This window comes from Muntiacus reevesi, chromosome 13 (genome assembly GCF_963930625.1).
Source record: "Muntiacus reevesi chromosome 13, mMunRee1.1, whole genome shotgun sequence".
Classification (NCBI taxonomy): Eukaryota; Metazoa; Chordata; class Mammalia; order Artiodactyla; family Cervidae; genus Muntiacus; species Muntiacus reevesi.
This window is the reverse complement of record NC_089261.1, coordinates 28,052,233-28,067,268: the sequence shown is the minus strand read 5'-3', so window position 1 is coordinate 28,067,268 and position 15,036 is coordinate 28,052,233. Positions and strand designations below refer to the sequence as shown.

Sequence of the window (15,036 nt, the reverse complement as noted above, 5' to 3'; positions counted from 1 at the left end):
AAATATTTGCTAAAGAGGATAAAATAGGACCACAGCACAGCTGGGAAAACACTGCTATCGTGTACAAGGTAGTACTGGAGAACAAGAATATTATGAATAATAAAATGCACCAGGTCTTTCCTCCGTGTGTGGCTATGGAACACAGTGGCTAGGAACACATGGTCTCTGAGGAAAACATTGGTGATTTCACTGAAAGACTCCATTCCTTCTAGTTCCTTCTATCCTGCAGGGGAGAAGCAGGAGAAGAAAACTTCAGCTTCCAACACTACTTTGTTTTTCTGTATTTTGTTTTCACATGAATGAAATAAATATAACTAATATTTTAACTTGAACAGTAGTTTTCTATGAAAGACAAAACAAACAAGCATATAAAAAGGTCAATTTATTATACCTTTTGTTTGGTGGGATATCAGTGCCCTTTAAAACCCTACTATTCAAGTACAAATGATTATGTTTACAAAGTATTTACAATTTCAGTCTTCTTTCTTTATATTTTAAAACACAACAGCTACCTGGACACAACAGTTAACAAAAAATCCTGAAGGTGGCAAAAGGGAAAGCCTCCGCCTGAGACGGCTCACTTCAGTCTCCTGCTTCCCCCAACCCTCTGACCACCGCCCGGCCCCCACTAGAACAAATGTCTCTGAATCAACGAAAAACTAGGTGACTGATTTCCATGGTGGCCAATTCCAGTTTGACAGTGTTTGGCTGCTGTCTTTATATTTTATGTTCTGAAGATTTCTTTCAATCATTACCACTGCACTGGGGGGAAATCCTGTTCTGCAAGGTAATGTGGGATTCTGCCAACAGTATCAATCAGAGGAAACCTGGAAAACAACACCCTAAACTCACACTTAAATATGGAAAGTTTAACCTTTAAAACAGAAGGTCAAGAAAACAATACACTGTAACTTTTACTTACAAATGACACTATTGAAGACTATGAGGTCAGTGGCACATCTAGATGTTACTAAATTGAGTGATACCAATAAAACTATTTTCTCTCCTGTATCTCGTATCTCGCCACAGGGAATTGCAAAGGAAACTTCTTTCACTCACATGGTAAGACAGGGCAGGAGTTCCACACTGCAAATATTCAGACTCCAGTTCTGTTCTCTTAGAAGGCTTTTGAGAAACTTTTCTAAATTTCTCTTCTAGTGTTCTAGATTAATAGAGGACTTCTATTCAGGCAGCTATTTCTAGGATATTCTAAACACTCAACATTTCACCACCATCTACAAAGAGACCGTCAACACTCCATGAAAGATAAGAACAAAACCATCGGCTGCACAAATTAAAGTAAGCTGAAAAGAATTCCTTTTTAGTTCTGCACATTTGAGGGTTAAAAAAAACGTAGAAACTCTCCTCAGCACCCAGCTATGAAGTATCTCCCGCACACAGTACTCTCATCACAGCAGGTACCAAAGCACAATGAACAAGTCAGAAGGCAAATTACAGTATTCTGTTTTGGTATGTTCAATTTATTGATATGTTAAATCCCTCCCACTTTCAACACCTGATTTTAACTTTTTTCCAAATTTTGTGCCAAGAAATTGGCACATGCAAAAATGAGCTGCTTAGTTGGCTTCACTAAGGTATCAATCGCCATATTACTATCCACATAAATTGATGGGAAATAAGAAAAATTCAGGACAGAACACTTTCCTTTTTGTCATAAAAAGTGATATAAAGGGGGAGGAAACTGATTAAAATGAAAAATCTCGGTATGCTAGAACTGTTCCTTAGTACACAAAGACTTCACACAACCTGATCTCCTGGACCAAAACTGTAAAATATGCGCAGAGACAGAGCAGAGGGTGTCATCAGACATGTGCCTTTTCCTTGGGTGGACACTTCCAGGTAAGCAGACATCATCAACCAACCAAGTCCACTGCAGTTGCCATAGTGGGGAAAAAAAAACCTAAAACAGCAAAGACAGGGCCTCCTCTCTGCCCCCTCAACCATGGGGCTGCCACCCTAAAGAGCCTGGACAACTCCCTGCTTTAGGCAGAAACCCAAGCAGCCGATCTGCTCACAGATGAGACATGACAAGTCTGGTATGAAGATGCCACCACATCCATTTCTATAGATTACACCTGTAGGTGCATAAACACACCACCTGTACATAGAGACTCCTCACTTCCGCAGGTCATGGCTGGGCTGGGCGTGAGAGCAATGAGGAGATGAAGGCTGCCTGCCCTCAGTGGGCATCTTGCCCCACCCTGCACTCAGCAGTGCCCTCTGCCATGTGACGACCCTTGCACAGCACTCTGGGCCCTAAACAACTCCCACATGGGAGCCTCATAAAGTCTTTGGGGGAGCCTCACAAAGTCTTCAGGAGCTGCCTCAATACTCTTAAGTCCTATTACAAGTTCATCCAAAACCTGGGAAAATACTGTGGATGTACTAGGATGGGAGCAGTCCCAAAGGTTCCGTTACATGGAAACTGGTCACTCTAGGGGAAGCCACACCAGTGCTCTTTGGAATGAAGATTCAGCCTCAGGTCACTTCCCTTCAACACCAGCCGGGGACACGTTACGAATGTGCTTCCATGTCTATCAGTACTAAGTCTCTCCTTTAAGGGTCCAAACAAGTCATATTTTAGGAGGGAGGCAAAAAACCATACTGGTTTTCTCTAAGATGACCTACCTTAGACATTAGACAGTTTCTCTCCTCTCGAAGGACCATAATGTGTTTTCAATTAGGAATAAAGAACCAAACAGAGGCAGATGCTGTCAGATCACGTTTTAGCTTCATAAGGTCTACTTTATGACTCACTGCACCTTCCAAACGGCTGCTTACAATGTGCAAAACACTGTACACTAACAGAAATTCTAGCTGGCTTTCGAGACCCAGCACTGTTGCTCTGGAGGAGAGACTAAAGGTAAGACACCAGCAAAGACCGCCACTGTCACTTCTTCAGTCAGGTACGTAGCACAGAAAGGGCGTTCGCTGAGGACTGCTACTCCAAGTGCTGAACATCCCACAGGACCCAGCCCCAGGGTTCAGTAAATAAAGTCTATCCCGTCTCGGTGGGACGGTGGAACACACAGGTAGCCCGCCTGGGGCTGCCCCTCTGCCCCAACTAGGGGCACGGAGGTTTGGTGGGCGTCTTTAACCTGACAGCAGGGACCCTCATCTGGAGCTTGGGCTGCTGGTTCGGGCTGTCGGAGGTGGCTGGCACCTGGGCAGGGGTGGGGACGCCAGGGGTCTGCAGCTGGGCAGCCGCTGTGGTCACCACCTGCTGCTGCATGAGCTTCTGCTGCACCACCTGCGCTGTCGCTGTAACCGCAGGGATCATCTGGACCTGCTGCCCAGCAGCCGTCGCCTGGGTGAGGGTCACAGTCTGTGGGGAAGCCTGAGCCAAAACAGAAACACACAGTATAGAAAATACATGTCAGAGGACACACAAAATCAAACATTCTTGGGTATGGGAAGGAGGGGTGTTTAGAAACTTAGCTAGCACGAATAGATCTGTGAAATGTAAAAACTACCCAACATATCAAAATAGGACCTCCAGTTTCTAACCAAACAAAGGTCAGAACACTGAACTACTGGTGCTTTCAGGCTAAAAGGGGATGCCTCTGGGGAAGTGCACAAGTCGATGACTGGGGACTGACAGTGCTGGTGCTCAGCTTCTAATACCCTTTGCTTTTTTGAAATCTACCTGTCAGTGTGATTTTGAACAAAATAAAATTATTTTAAAGCACTGCTTTTATACTACCACATTTCCCAGCAGTAAATAAAATGGTAAGAACCCGAAAGCTAGGCTCTATTAGGAAGGTGTTAGGTTGGTGCAAAAGTAATTGCAGTTTTGGATCGTGAATTTTAAATCATTGTACTAGGCTCAAACACATTTTTATTAGTCAAAATAGGAACCATTAAAATCAACATATTTTTGCCAATGGGAAGTAAGTTTTATTCTTGTATCATAAAAATCTGTGCTTCTGGATTCCTGAAAAGCATTTTCTGCATCCTGCTTGTGGTGAAGGTGTTTTCCCTGCAAAAAGCTATCAAAAGGTCAGATGAATATGGTGAATGAGGCAAAACGTCACAGCCCAATTTGTTCAACTTTTGAAGCACTGGTTGTGTGATGTGCAGTCGGGCATTGTTGTGAAGAACTGGGCCCTTTCTATTGACCAATGCCAGCTGCAGGTGTTGCAGTTTTCAGTGCATCTCATCGATTTGCTGAGCATACTTCTCAGATGTAATGATTTTGCCAGGATTCAGAAAGATCAGACCACCAGCACACCACCAAACAGTGACCATGACCATTTTTGGTGCAAGTCTGGCTTTGGCAAGTGCTTTGAAGCTTCTTCTTGGTCCAACCATTGAGCTGGTTGTCGCTGGTAGTCATATAAATAATCCACCTCTGTGGCACATCACAACCTGATCAAGAAATAGTTCGTTGTTGCGTACAGTAAGAGAAGACAGCACTTCAAAACAACGATTTTTTTAAAATTTTCAGTCAGTTCATGAGGCATCACTTACTGAGCTTTTTCACCTTTCCAGTTTGTTTTAAATGCCCAGGGACTGTAGAATGGTTGATGTTGAGTTCTTCAGCAATTTCTCAGGTAGTTGTAAGAGGATCAGCTTCTATGATAGCTCTCAACTGGTCACTGTCAACTTCTGATGGCTGGACACTCCGCTCCTCATCTTCAAGGCTCTCACCTCCTTTGCAAAACTTCTTGAACCACCAGTGCACTGTATGTTTGTTAGCAGTTTCTAAGCCAAATGCGTCACTGATATTGTGAGTTTTCTTCCCTACTTTATGACCCATTTTGAATTTGAATTAAAAAATCACTCAGATTTGCTTTTTGTCTAACATAGTCTAAAATAAATATAAAATAAACAGGAAATAATGTCATTAGCAAAAAACATAAACCGAGAACTGCACGTTAAAGTAACGTATAACGCAGCCACATTTATTAAGAATGTATTCCGATATCAAACAGCAAATTTCAATAATGCAAAAACTGCAATTACATTTGCACCAACCTAATAAGTCCTGGTTGCTGCCTGTATTATTTCTACTTCTGGACGTAAGGTCAATACGAGCAGATTCTCTTTTCTTTGTTCCCTAAAACTCCTGTGTGGTGGCTTCAGCTGGCAGGACACACCTAAGATTACTGGCTGAAGGAAGAAGCCCAGAAATGAGCCCCTTGTGTGTACACATGACACTGAGTCTGAACATATCTGTTCAGGCTTTTTCCTGCCAGATTAACGATATCAAGTGTTTTCCCTAAAGTTAATTGCTTTTTCTGTACTATGAAAATGACAAGCAGTTCTCTAGGAATTAAAATTCTGTCTCCTCAGGATGAAATCAAGATCTCTCTCTGTGAGTACCTCCCAGCTGGCTCTGGTCTCCGGATCCTACCTGTTGGGAAGCAGAGGCAACCTGCTGGATGCTGGCCACGGGTGTCTGCTGTTGGACGACTTGAGGGAGTTTTGCAACCTTGGACAAAAGGAAAAAAGCCAAACACAGAGGCCGAATCAATGTGTGCACGAAAAGAGATTTCTCACCCTTTTTCTCCTTCTCAGCTCTTAATGCAAAACAAAAACAAAAAACAGCGGTGAGATGCCACAAAATAGCAACTCTCAAAGTGTGCTTACCTGGAACCCAGAAAACTGGTTATTGCGCTTTTGCACTGAATAACAATTGTCTTCCTAACCTGTAATCATCTGTAATCTGAGGCTCTATTGGTCTCATATTTCACAGTCACATTTTTCTCTTACTAAAAATTTCTGGAAGCTTATATGAGAGAATTAAATGGAAGATGGAACATTTGGGTACCATTCCAGGCATGCCTCCACTGTGAAGTGCCCTGGACCAACACCACGGTTCAGCCCTAGTCCGGAAATGTGCCAAAAAGTGGTTACTTCATCATTTTTCTTCATCACAACTGAGATATTCCTCTTTATAAAACAAAATTTTCTACCTAATGGTCACTTATTGTAAACCTGCATATCGTGCTGTCCTAACACAATAAGACAATTCAGGCCACCTGTCTACTCAGGGCTTCAGGGGCACCGGCTCACAGAAGCAGAAGGGGCTCCCGAGTGGGCAGCTGCTGGGGGCCATGGAAACCCCGCTCAGGCCTCTAACTGGTAGAACAGGGATGAAAATAAGTCTTGCCCAAGATAATTCTAGATAAAATGTGAAATTATATAATGTACTTGCAAATAACAAACTCCGAGTAAATATGAATTCTCATTAAGAAATTAAAATTAATCAGAAGGTATTTACTAGTTTACTATAACTTAAGTCAAAAACTGTGAATAGAATTTGCTGAGATCAAAGCAACTCCTGACTGAACCCTGTGTGCTTCCTCTGACAAGAAAAATGGGCAGTCAGCTTCTATAGCACACGGACCACAGCTCAGACGGGCAGACACTGAATATGCTGAGACGCCGTGGATAAAACTAAGGCGACACCTATTTTTTGTTTTTATTTTACCCTAGCCACTCTTTATTTTTTTATTGGAGGATGACTGCTTTACAATGCTGTGTTGGTTTCTGCCATACAATGATACCAATCAGCTGTAACTATATAAATATCCCCTCCCTCTTGAGCTCCCTCCTACCCCTCCCCTAAGGTGACATCTCAAATGCATCAATAAACTTACAGATAGTCCAGAGATCCCAGTTCCAAAATCTAAGCAAAGAGGGGAGACCCCAACCATGACAAGGCTCCCAAGACCCTGTGCTGCAGGTGAAGCCTTAGACTGGATTTTCACCACCCCCGGGGTGTGGCAGACAGGAGATGCATCCAAACCTGCTCTCAGGAGGAGCTGGCGGGAGGGCCTCATGCTGCCCCCTACAGCTGCAAGCCTGGCACTCAAAGGATCTGTGAGGAAGTCACCTGTCTGAGGCCTCGGTGCTGGGCCGGGAAGGAGGAGACACAGGCTGAGAGACCAAACCCTCAAGCCACAAGCTCATGTGGTCCTGACTGCACCCACGGAAGCCTAGCAGAAGGAAGAACCTACCTTCCACCCAAACCTCAAAGCCTTCCCACAAAAAAGCTTCAAGGGAAACTGGCTCACAACAAGACAATTTCTATAAAGACAAAATCCCCACAGTTCCTGAAGCAAGAACAGAGGAAAAGAAATAAGTAAAATCAGATGAATCTTGACTTCAAATAAAGGAATTACCAGACATGCACAAACTAATATGCAGCTCTGCACAGCCTGAAAACATGGATGTGAACAAGAAACTACAAAGACCAAGAAGATTTGAGATAAAAACAAACAGAACTTCAAAGAATAAGAATAAAATAAGTATCACCAAAATTAAAATTCAATGGGCAAACTTTTAACAGCAGATTAGACCTAACAAAAGGGAAGATCATTGAAGTGGGAGACAGGTTAGAGGACATTCCTCAGAACACAGCACAGAGAGACAATGAGAGGAAAACACAAAGACTGAAGGTACATGGAAGGCGGGAAATGGAGCGGAGGTGGCATCCACCAAAATAACGGTTGGTCAATGCTCAGGTTGGTATCGACAGATACCAAGCCAGGGCGTCATGGCATTCATAAAACACCCAAGACAAAGAAAGGCACTCTCCAAGTGGTGCTAGTGGTAAAGAATCTGCCTGCAGCGCAGGAGACACAACAGACGTAGGTTTGATCCCTGGGTCGGGAAGATCCCCTGGAGAAGGAAGTGGCAACCCACTCCAGTACTCTTGACTGGGGAATCCCACGGGCAGAGGAGCCTGGCGGGCTACAGTCCGTGGAGTCACAGAGAGTCGGACGTGACTAAGTAGGCACACAGAGTTTCTTTGTAGTTTGTTGCTACAGGAGGTGTTTGTCCAGGTGCAAGTATTGCAGCAGAAGGCCCCAAGTCCCAGCCTGTCTCAAGACCACCAATATTTCTCAAGCAGCAATTACATGCAAGACACTGGGCTCAATGCTGAGATTACAAAGATGAACAAAGACAAAGAAAAGATCTCAAAAGGAAACAAAGAAGAAAAGACAAGTTACATAGAAGCAGTGACCTACTAAGCAGACAAACATCTGATTTCTCATCAACAACAAAAGACCAGGAACAGGGACAGCTGTTAATGTGCTGAGAAAATAAATGTTCATCTAGAATTCCACACCAAGCAGAAGTATCTTTCAGGAACAAGAGTGAAATACATGCATTTTCAAACACTATAAGAAAACTCCAAAGGATGGACTTCAGGCAGAAGAAAAGTAGTTTTACATGAAAAGTGACAATGAAACAGGAGAGAAGGAAACTGTGATCACAGCACATGTGGGTGCAGAGGCTGGCAGCAACAGCGTGACAGACCAGTGCTCAGAGCAGAGCCGAGAGGGGGTTTGCACGGCTCTTTGAAAAGGTGCACCTGCACATGGACATTTTAGGATGACCACTTCAGAGAACCGAGAGAAAACATGCAATTTTCAAACACGTAGAGTAGAAAAAAACAGAATGGCAAAAATAAATACATAAATGGAAGAAGAGAAGACAAGTAAGGCAGGAATGAGAAAACAGAACAAGCTGAAAACCCAAGCAAAATGGAAGTTAAAGGCCACCCTTCGGGTCTCGCCACAAAGGCGAGCAAATCTGTCACAGGTAAAGGACCAAAGCTGAGATGCAGGATGAAGGCAGCGTGGCAGCATCCACCTGACCATTTCTGTGACATACGTGTGAAACAGGGAAAATAAAGAGGGAAACATGCACCAGAAAACTGTAACACAAAACGGGTGGAGTTCTCAGTTTGAGGCAGAGCAGGCTGCCAGACCAAAACCAGTACTTCAAAGTAATAAAATTAAAAAGTTTAATTTATGTGTAACTAATAATAAAGGGCTTCCCAGGTGGCACTAGTGGTAAAGAACCAGACAGCCAAGGGTTCAATCTCGGGGTCAGGAAAATCCCCTGGAAAAGGAAATCGCAATTCATTCTAATATTCTTGACTGGAAAATTTCATGGACAGAAGAGCCTGGCGGGCTACAGTCTATGGAGTCGCAAAGAGTTGGACATGACTGAAGTGACTTAGCATATACACAATAATAAAGAACCTAACATAAAAAGCAAAAATAGAAAGGAATATAAGGAAAAACAGATAAATCCAAAATCAGAATGGGAGATTTTTTTCTTCCAATTTTTGGACACGCCATGTAGCATGTGGGATCTTAGTTCCTTGACCAGGGATTGAACTCATGCCCCCTGCATTGGAAGCATAGAGTCCCAACTACCTGAGCTCCAGGGAAGTCCCAGAATGGCAGCTTTTAATACACCTGTCTCATAATTGACAGAATAAACCTGACCTGGAGGTGACAAAGGGAGCCCACAGCCACACCCCGCACCACCACAAACCACGTCTCAGCACACTGCCCCTCAAGGTCAGCGCTGGGCCGGGGCGGGAGTGTGAAGAGCAGCGGAGGGTTTGGCGCAGGTAAGGCTGAGGGTCAGGACGGAACTGCTGTCCCGGGGCTGGAAGAGGAGTTGCAGTGCACAGGAGGGTCTCAGGTACTAGAGGTGCACACCTCCAGAGAGCCATCCTCAGGCAGCTGGGATGAAAACTGTGCACGAGGCAGGGGCGTAGACACGACTTCTCTGGTTGTCCAGTGGTTAACAATATACCTCCCAATGCAGGGGATGCAGGTTTGATTCCTGGTTGGGGACTAAGATCCCACATGCCCCAGAGCAACTAAACCCAAGTGTTACAACGCAAGATTCTAAGTGCTGAAACGAAGACCTGCCGCAGTCAAAACACATAATAAAAACAAACAAACAAAAACCCTGCGAAGAGTGGCAACTGGCTACAGATACGAATCTGGACTCATCAGCAGAGATGGGCTCACAGCCTCAAGACTAGAGCGACCACGAGGAGAGAGATGCAGACAGGGTTTTAAAAAAGACAAAACACCAAACAACTAAAGGAACAAGAACCTGTAGCCAACTAGATCGAGAAGGGAATTTTCTTACGTACTGAAGGATGAGTTTAAAAACCCAACCCTGCAGAATGACCATAAGGAAAGAGATGCAGCCGAGCTGCCTGCCCTGCAAGCCCTCATGAGCACGACGAGGCAGGGAGAACAGGAAGGAGGAAGGGGAAGGCGTCACCACCAGGACTCACAGGTGACAGTGCCAACACAAATGACAGAAGAACAGACTGAGGCTGCAGGATTCAGAAGTCAACACACAGTGCTTTAGAGACACATAAAAGAGAGGGAACTTACAGTAGAGCACCAGAAAATGCTATTACTCAGGAATAAACCCAGGATGAGCAATAAGATTCTTATGGAAAAAACATCAAGAAACTTACTTGAAGGGTTTTAAAGAAGATTTAAACAGTAAAGGGTGTCTCATGTTGGTGAATCTGAAGTCAAGGCTGTAGAGATGTCTATTCTCCCCCAAACTGATCTACAGGATCAATGTAATTCTAACAAAAACCCCATCAGTTTGACTGTGGTGTGAACACTTAATATGCTGACTCAAAATTCAGAACTTCTGTTCATAAAGTGAGTGAGAAGATACGCTACAAGCTGGGAAAAATGTGACACAGACCCGAAGGTGAACACCAGGATGTACAATTGCACTGGGAAGCCCCGAACAGGCTCATCCCTTGGAAGGGGCCCGACAGTCAGCAGATTCACCAAGGACAGAATCACACGGCTGCTAGAGGAAGGCAGGCAGCAGGCCGGCCGGCGCGGGTGGAGGCCAGGGGACCGCACAGCACCTCAGCGGTGTGTGTGCCCAAGCCCCACACCCTGTCCCAGATATTACATGTGGCGATTACAGGCAGGACCCACAGGATGTGTGACACTGGGCTGGGCAGCACTGGGAGCAGCAGAGGGACAGAGCTCACGAGCTCCTGAAGCACTGGGACGACCACGAGCCCTGGAGAAGCCTCACCAGCACAGAGGCCGCCACTGCAGTGGGACCTTAGCACGGCCCCCAGGCCACACTGTGGGGCCCCACTAGCTTTTCACGGGGTGCTGATCTGTGGTGTCCCCTTGTTCTGCCTCCAAGTGCCCGTCTGCCCAGTCTGCTGTCAGCCCACAGGCTCCCCCTGCTCACCTGGATCTGGGTCTGCACCTGCTGGGTCCCGGCCAGCTTCTGGGCCTGGGAGATGGGTGTGGTGAGAAACTGGGTTTTAAGGGCTGGCTGGGTAGCGTAGGTGACCTTCTGAGGTTGGCCCTGCGCAGCAATCTGCTGTGCCGTGATCTGAGGAAAGAGACCGCCCAGGGTTAGAGCTGCGTCCCCGTCTCAGAGCCACCAGGCCTCCTCCTGGGCCCGGCCTGCCCCCAGGCGCCCACAGCACTGACCACCTCAGCTCCCGGCCCTGCCTGCCCACTGCCCCCACCCCCGGCACCCAGTCCTGGGTCACTGCCTCCTCTCCTGGGAGATCCCCTTACAACCCAGGCTGGGCTTCATCTCCACATCCTCTTCAGAACCTGGGGCCATGTCAACTTATCAGGTGAGTGAGTGAGTGAAACTGACGAGACAGGAGACACACATGCATAATTTCTCAAATCTAATTTTAAGAATTTGGGATATACTCAAACATATTTAGGACAAATATAAACTATGTGCACAATCTTTGTGCCTTTAGTCTGATTTTTAGCTTTCCCTGCCAGAAGAATTTAAAACTATTCAGAAAGCCATGAGTAATATACAACCATATATTTGGTTACAAAGTCACCTCCATGAATAAACATTTTTAAGGTCTCAAAAGTCTTCTTTCAAGTCATATGAACATACAGACTGGTACTTTCCTAAAGCCCTTCTCTCTTTGAGATGTTGGCTAAGCCTCCATGCTGACCCTGCCCAGCATTCTCCACTCACAAGTCGCTTCATTTCCCTACGTGTCAGTTTCTGAGAATGGGTGCCAGCGCCTACAGAGCCCTCAGCACACAGAGGGAATGCTCCAGCTCCGGTTCAGAAAACACAGATATAGCATGCAGTTCAGTATCAGCAGTCAGAAATCAGCATGATGATACATCATCATCTGTAGGCCAGGCTTCATGCCACCGGAAGCAGACAGGGCAAAAGCCCTGGGAAACAGAGTGCCTCGCACTCTGCTCCTGCTCGTCAACACGGGGCCTGCAAGTACAGCCCCAACCCCCACCTCCAAGGAGGCCCTGCTTTTGGGAGCTGAATCAGCTCAGAGCTGCTTCCCAGCCTTCTGAGTCAGGGTATCACCGCCACACTGACAACACTCCTCTTGCAGTACCTTTGCCCACTATCTCTCCCCTCCCTCCATCCATCCTCTGAGCGTGAGCGCCAGCATACACACACTCTCTCAAGCAGACACAGTCCTTGCCTGGCCTCTTCACAGCTCGACAGCTGTGGCCTGGCTCCATCTGTCCGGTACACCCAGGTGTACCCAGATCATACACCATGAGCTACACCTGTGTGCTGGAATCCTTCTGGCCCCTCCCCAGTTATGCAATTCCATAGACCGAGTCCATCATGGTTGCCCCCACAAACCCTCAGTGCATCAGGGTCCCTCTCCCCCTAGGACGAACCCCAAGACCATCCTCTGTACTGCCCAAGCCCACCACCATACGGTCTCCTGTGTGAAGAGGCCAGGCAGCCAGGCAGGGCCCGTTCAGGACCCTCTCCACCTCTGTGCACCCAATGCTTGGCAGCAGGGCCCAGCTCAAATGAAGAGGGGATGACTAGGGACCCCAGTACCTTCTGCTGGACAGTGGCAGAGCCTGGAGCAGCCTGTGGCTGGATGGCCTTCTGCTGCTGGACGGCTTGCTGCTTGAGCTTCAGCAGCTGCTGGACATGCACGGGCTGGGCCACAACAGTCTGTCCTGCGAACACCAAGCAGATCCTTTAATCACGAGCACCAGGGACAAACAAGGTCTCAGTACTCACACTGAGTTCAGCTTCAGTGGTTTCTATATAGAAAACAACAGTCTGAAACGGTGCTGAGACAAATAAAGTCATCCTTTATGACTACTTTAAATGTTTCTGGGTTCATAATAACATTCAGACAAAGGTCTGGGAAGTTGAGAATGTTAACAATTAAATCAAGGGACACCTCCGCTAACACACAGTGACACTCCCGAGGGGGCTAACGGCCATGGCTGCTAGAAAAGGCTTGTCAGCATCACTCAAGGCTGTAAGCAGGGGGTGATGTGGGGGGGAAGCGAGGGGCGGTGTGAGACAGGCACCTGCGGTTTTCTGCGGCTGCCCGATGGCCACACTGATCCCAGCAACGTTCATGGGCAGGGTCGTAACGCCCGGCGAGGAGACCACAGCTGCCGGCACTGACACAACTGGGGGCTTCGCCAGTGCCACCTGGGCTGGCTGGGGCGCTGGGGCCTGCATCTGCCCTTGGGCCTGCAGCTGTGAAGTGGGGACCCGGGTCTAGACAATAAAAATAATGGGAGAGTCCAGAGATATTCAGGATTCCATGCATCTGCAAACATTTCCCACCAGAGGTCAAGTGGTGAAAAACTGAAAAATTTATGAAGGTGCAATGTGGTGGTCAGCTAAGGGAAAACATCTTGCTGTGGGCTGCCTACGACCCCTGACCATCACCAGGAGACGCGGAGAGCGGGGCTCAGAAAGCCCCACATGTGCCCGGGCACACTGCCGCTCAGCCACGGCGCCTATCCTGTCCCACAGTGCGCGTGCGTCTCTGCCTCGCCCTCCACCTCAGAACCTCACAGCAGCCCCAGACTGCCACATCTCCTAGTCTCATCTCCTAGTCCTTCAGCAACAACCCTGACCCTGAAATTAGTGCCACAGCCTCCCAAGGGCCACCCTCGGTCCCCATCTCCTGAGACTTCATTATCACATGGCTTCCAAACATTTCTTTCCTTAAGTTGTATTTTTAAAAAGGAAAATGGAAATAGACCTGTTTTTACATGTACAAAAACTCAGAAAAAGAACATGTCTTATCTATATGGCTCGCTGGGGAAGTGTATAAAATGAGATGAACTTTAGGTATTTTGTAATCTGAGTCTCTTCCTCTTGTAACAATCCTTTTTCAAAGCTGCGTACTATTCACCATGTGCATGCTGTACAGTCTATTTAGTCGATTCCTTAGCGATGGTGATTTAACTCTCTCCTAACATTCTCAATACAAGTTTGCACATTTATCACTTCGCACTTATTCTATTATTTCTTTAGAATGTAACAGAAATAAAATCACTGGGTAAGATAACGTGCACGTTTCTTAGCTCAACTGACTAGAACTCTCTGCAGAGGGAGCTGGTTCCTGCCAGGAAGTCCCATTCAAGGAATGGGCTCCCCAACTTGGCCTTCAAGTGTGATTACTACTCTGCTCATTTGAATTGGCATCTTTTGTGAACACAGGCAACACCAAGCTTGCTCTCACAGTTTTTATTCACTTCTGTCCTTTCTCTTACAGACTCAGAGTGAAGCACATGAGAAGCAGAGCCTGGACCCCCAAATTACAGCTGTGTTGTGGGTGATGAGTTGTAGGATCTGGGTGTTACTAAAGGTGTGTGACTTGCTTTCTGCACCTGCAAAATGGAGTTAACATCACAGCACCCACTCCCACCTCAGCACCAATCAGCTGACAGGCAGAGAGGCTCAGGCAGTACCCAGCCCAGAGGAGGGTTCCTAGTGCTAGATGTCACCAGGTGTGACAGAGTCTGGCCCACCGGACACTCCCTTGATTCCTGCTGATTGTGACTGACCAACCCAGACACCCCTCTCTCCCCAGCATCATCCCCTTCTTCAGAAATCTCTGATGTCTCTCCATGCCCCCAGAGCACTGCAATCCCTGAGCCTGGCTCTGGGGCCTCGCTCGCCCCTCTGCCTCCTGCAGTCTCCCCTACCTCCCCTCTGCCCAGCAGCACCGGCATACCTTCCACGTGCCAGGTCTCATGCTCCCCTCATCCCCCACGTAAACCCTGCTCTCCCTCCATGGTCTAGCTTGCTCCCCTCCTCCCTAACCTCTCAGGCCACCTTAAGCTTTGTGACACTGATGTTCTGGAAGGCATGACTGTCTGTGTAAATGTTTCCCATACATGTGCTGTGCTTCGCCCTCTCCAAGGAGAACTTAAAGTTCCTGGGGAAAGACCATGTCTTTACTTGTCA

The 15,036-nt window shown here is 46.9% G+C and overlaps 1 protein-coding gene across 11 annotated transcripts in view; it reads right to left on the bottom strand.

The window, feature by feature from the left end:
- Positions 1-367: 367 nt before the first annotated feature.
- EP400 (E1A binding protein p400) overlaps positions 368-15,036 on the bottom strand; it is a 108,564-nt gene continuing 93,895 nt past the window's right edge. For 10 of the 11 annotated variants that reach the window (XM_065904543.1, XM_065904544.1, XM_065904552.1 and 7 more), the window contains 5 exons: positions 13,137-13,332; positions 12,649-12,773; positions 11,029-11,175; positions 5,378-5,455; positions 368-3,358 (listed from right to left, as the gene is read on the bottom strand). In XM_065904543.1, coding sequence (XP_065760615.1) covers positions 3,086-3,358; positions 5,378-5,455; positions 11,029-11,175; positions 12,649-12,773; positions 13,137-13,332 — 819 coding nt within the window. In that variant the 3' untranslated portion in view covers positions 368-3,085. Of the gene's footprint in view, positions 3,359-5,377; positions 5,456-11,028; positions 11,176-12,648; positions 12,774-13,136; positions 13,333-15,036 lie in introns of those variants that run through there. The other variant, XR_010658861.1, reaches the window with a different exon arrangement.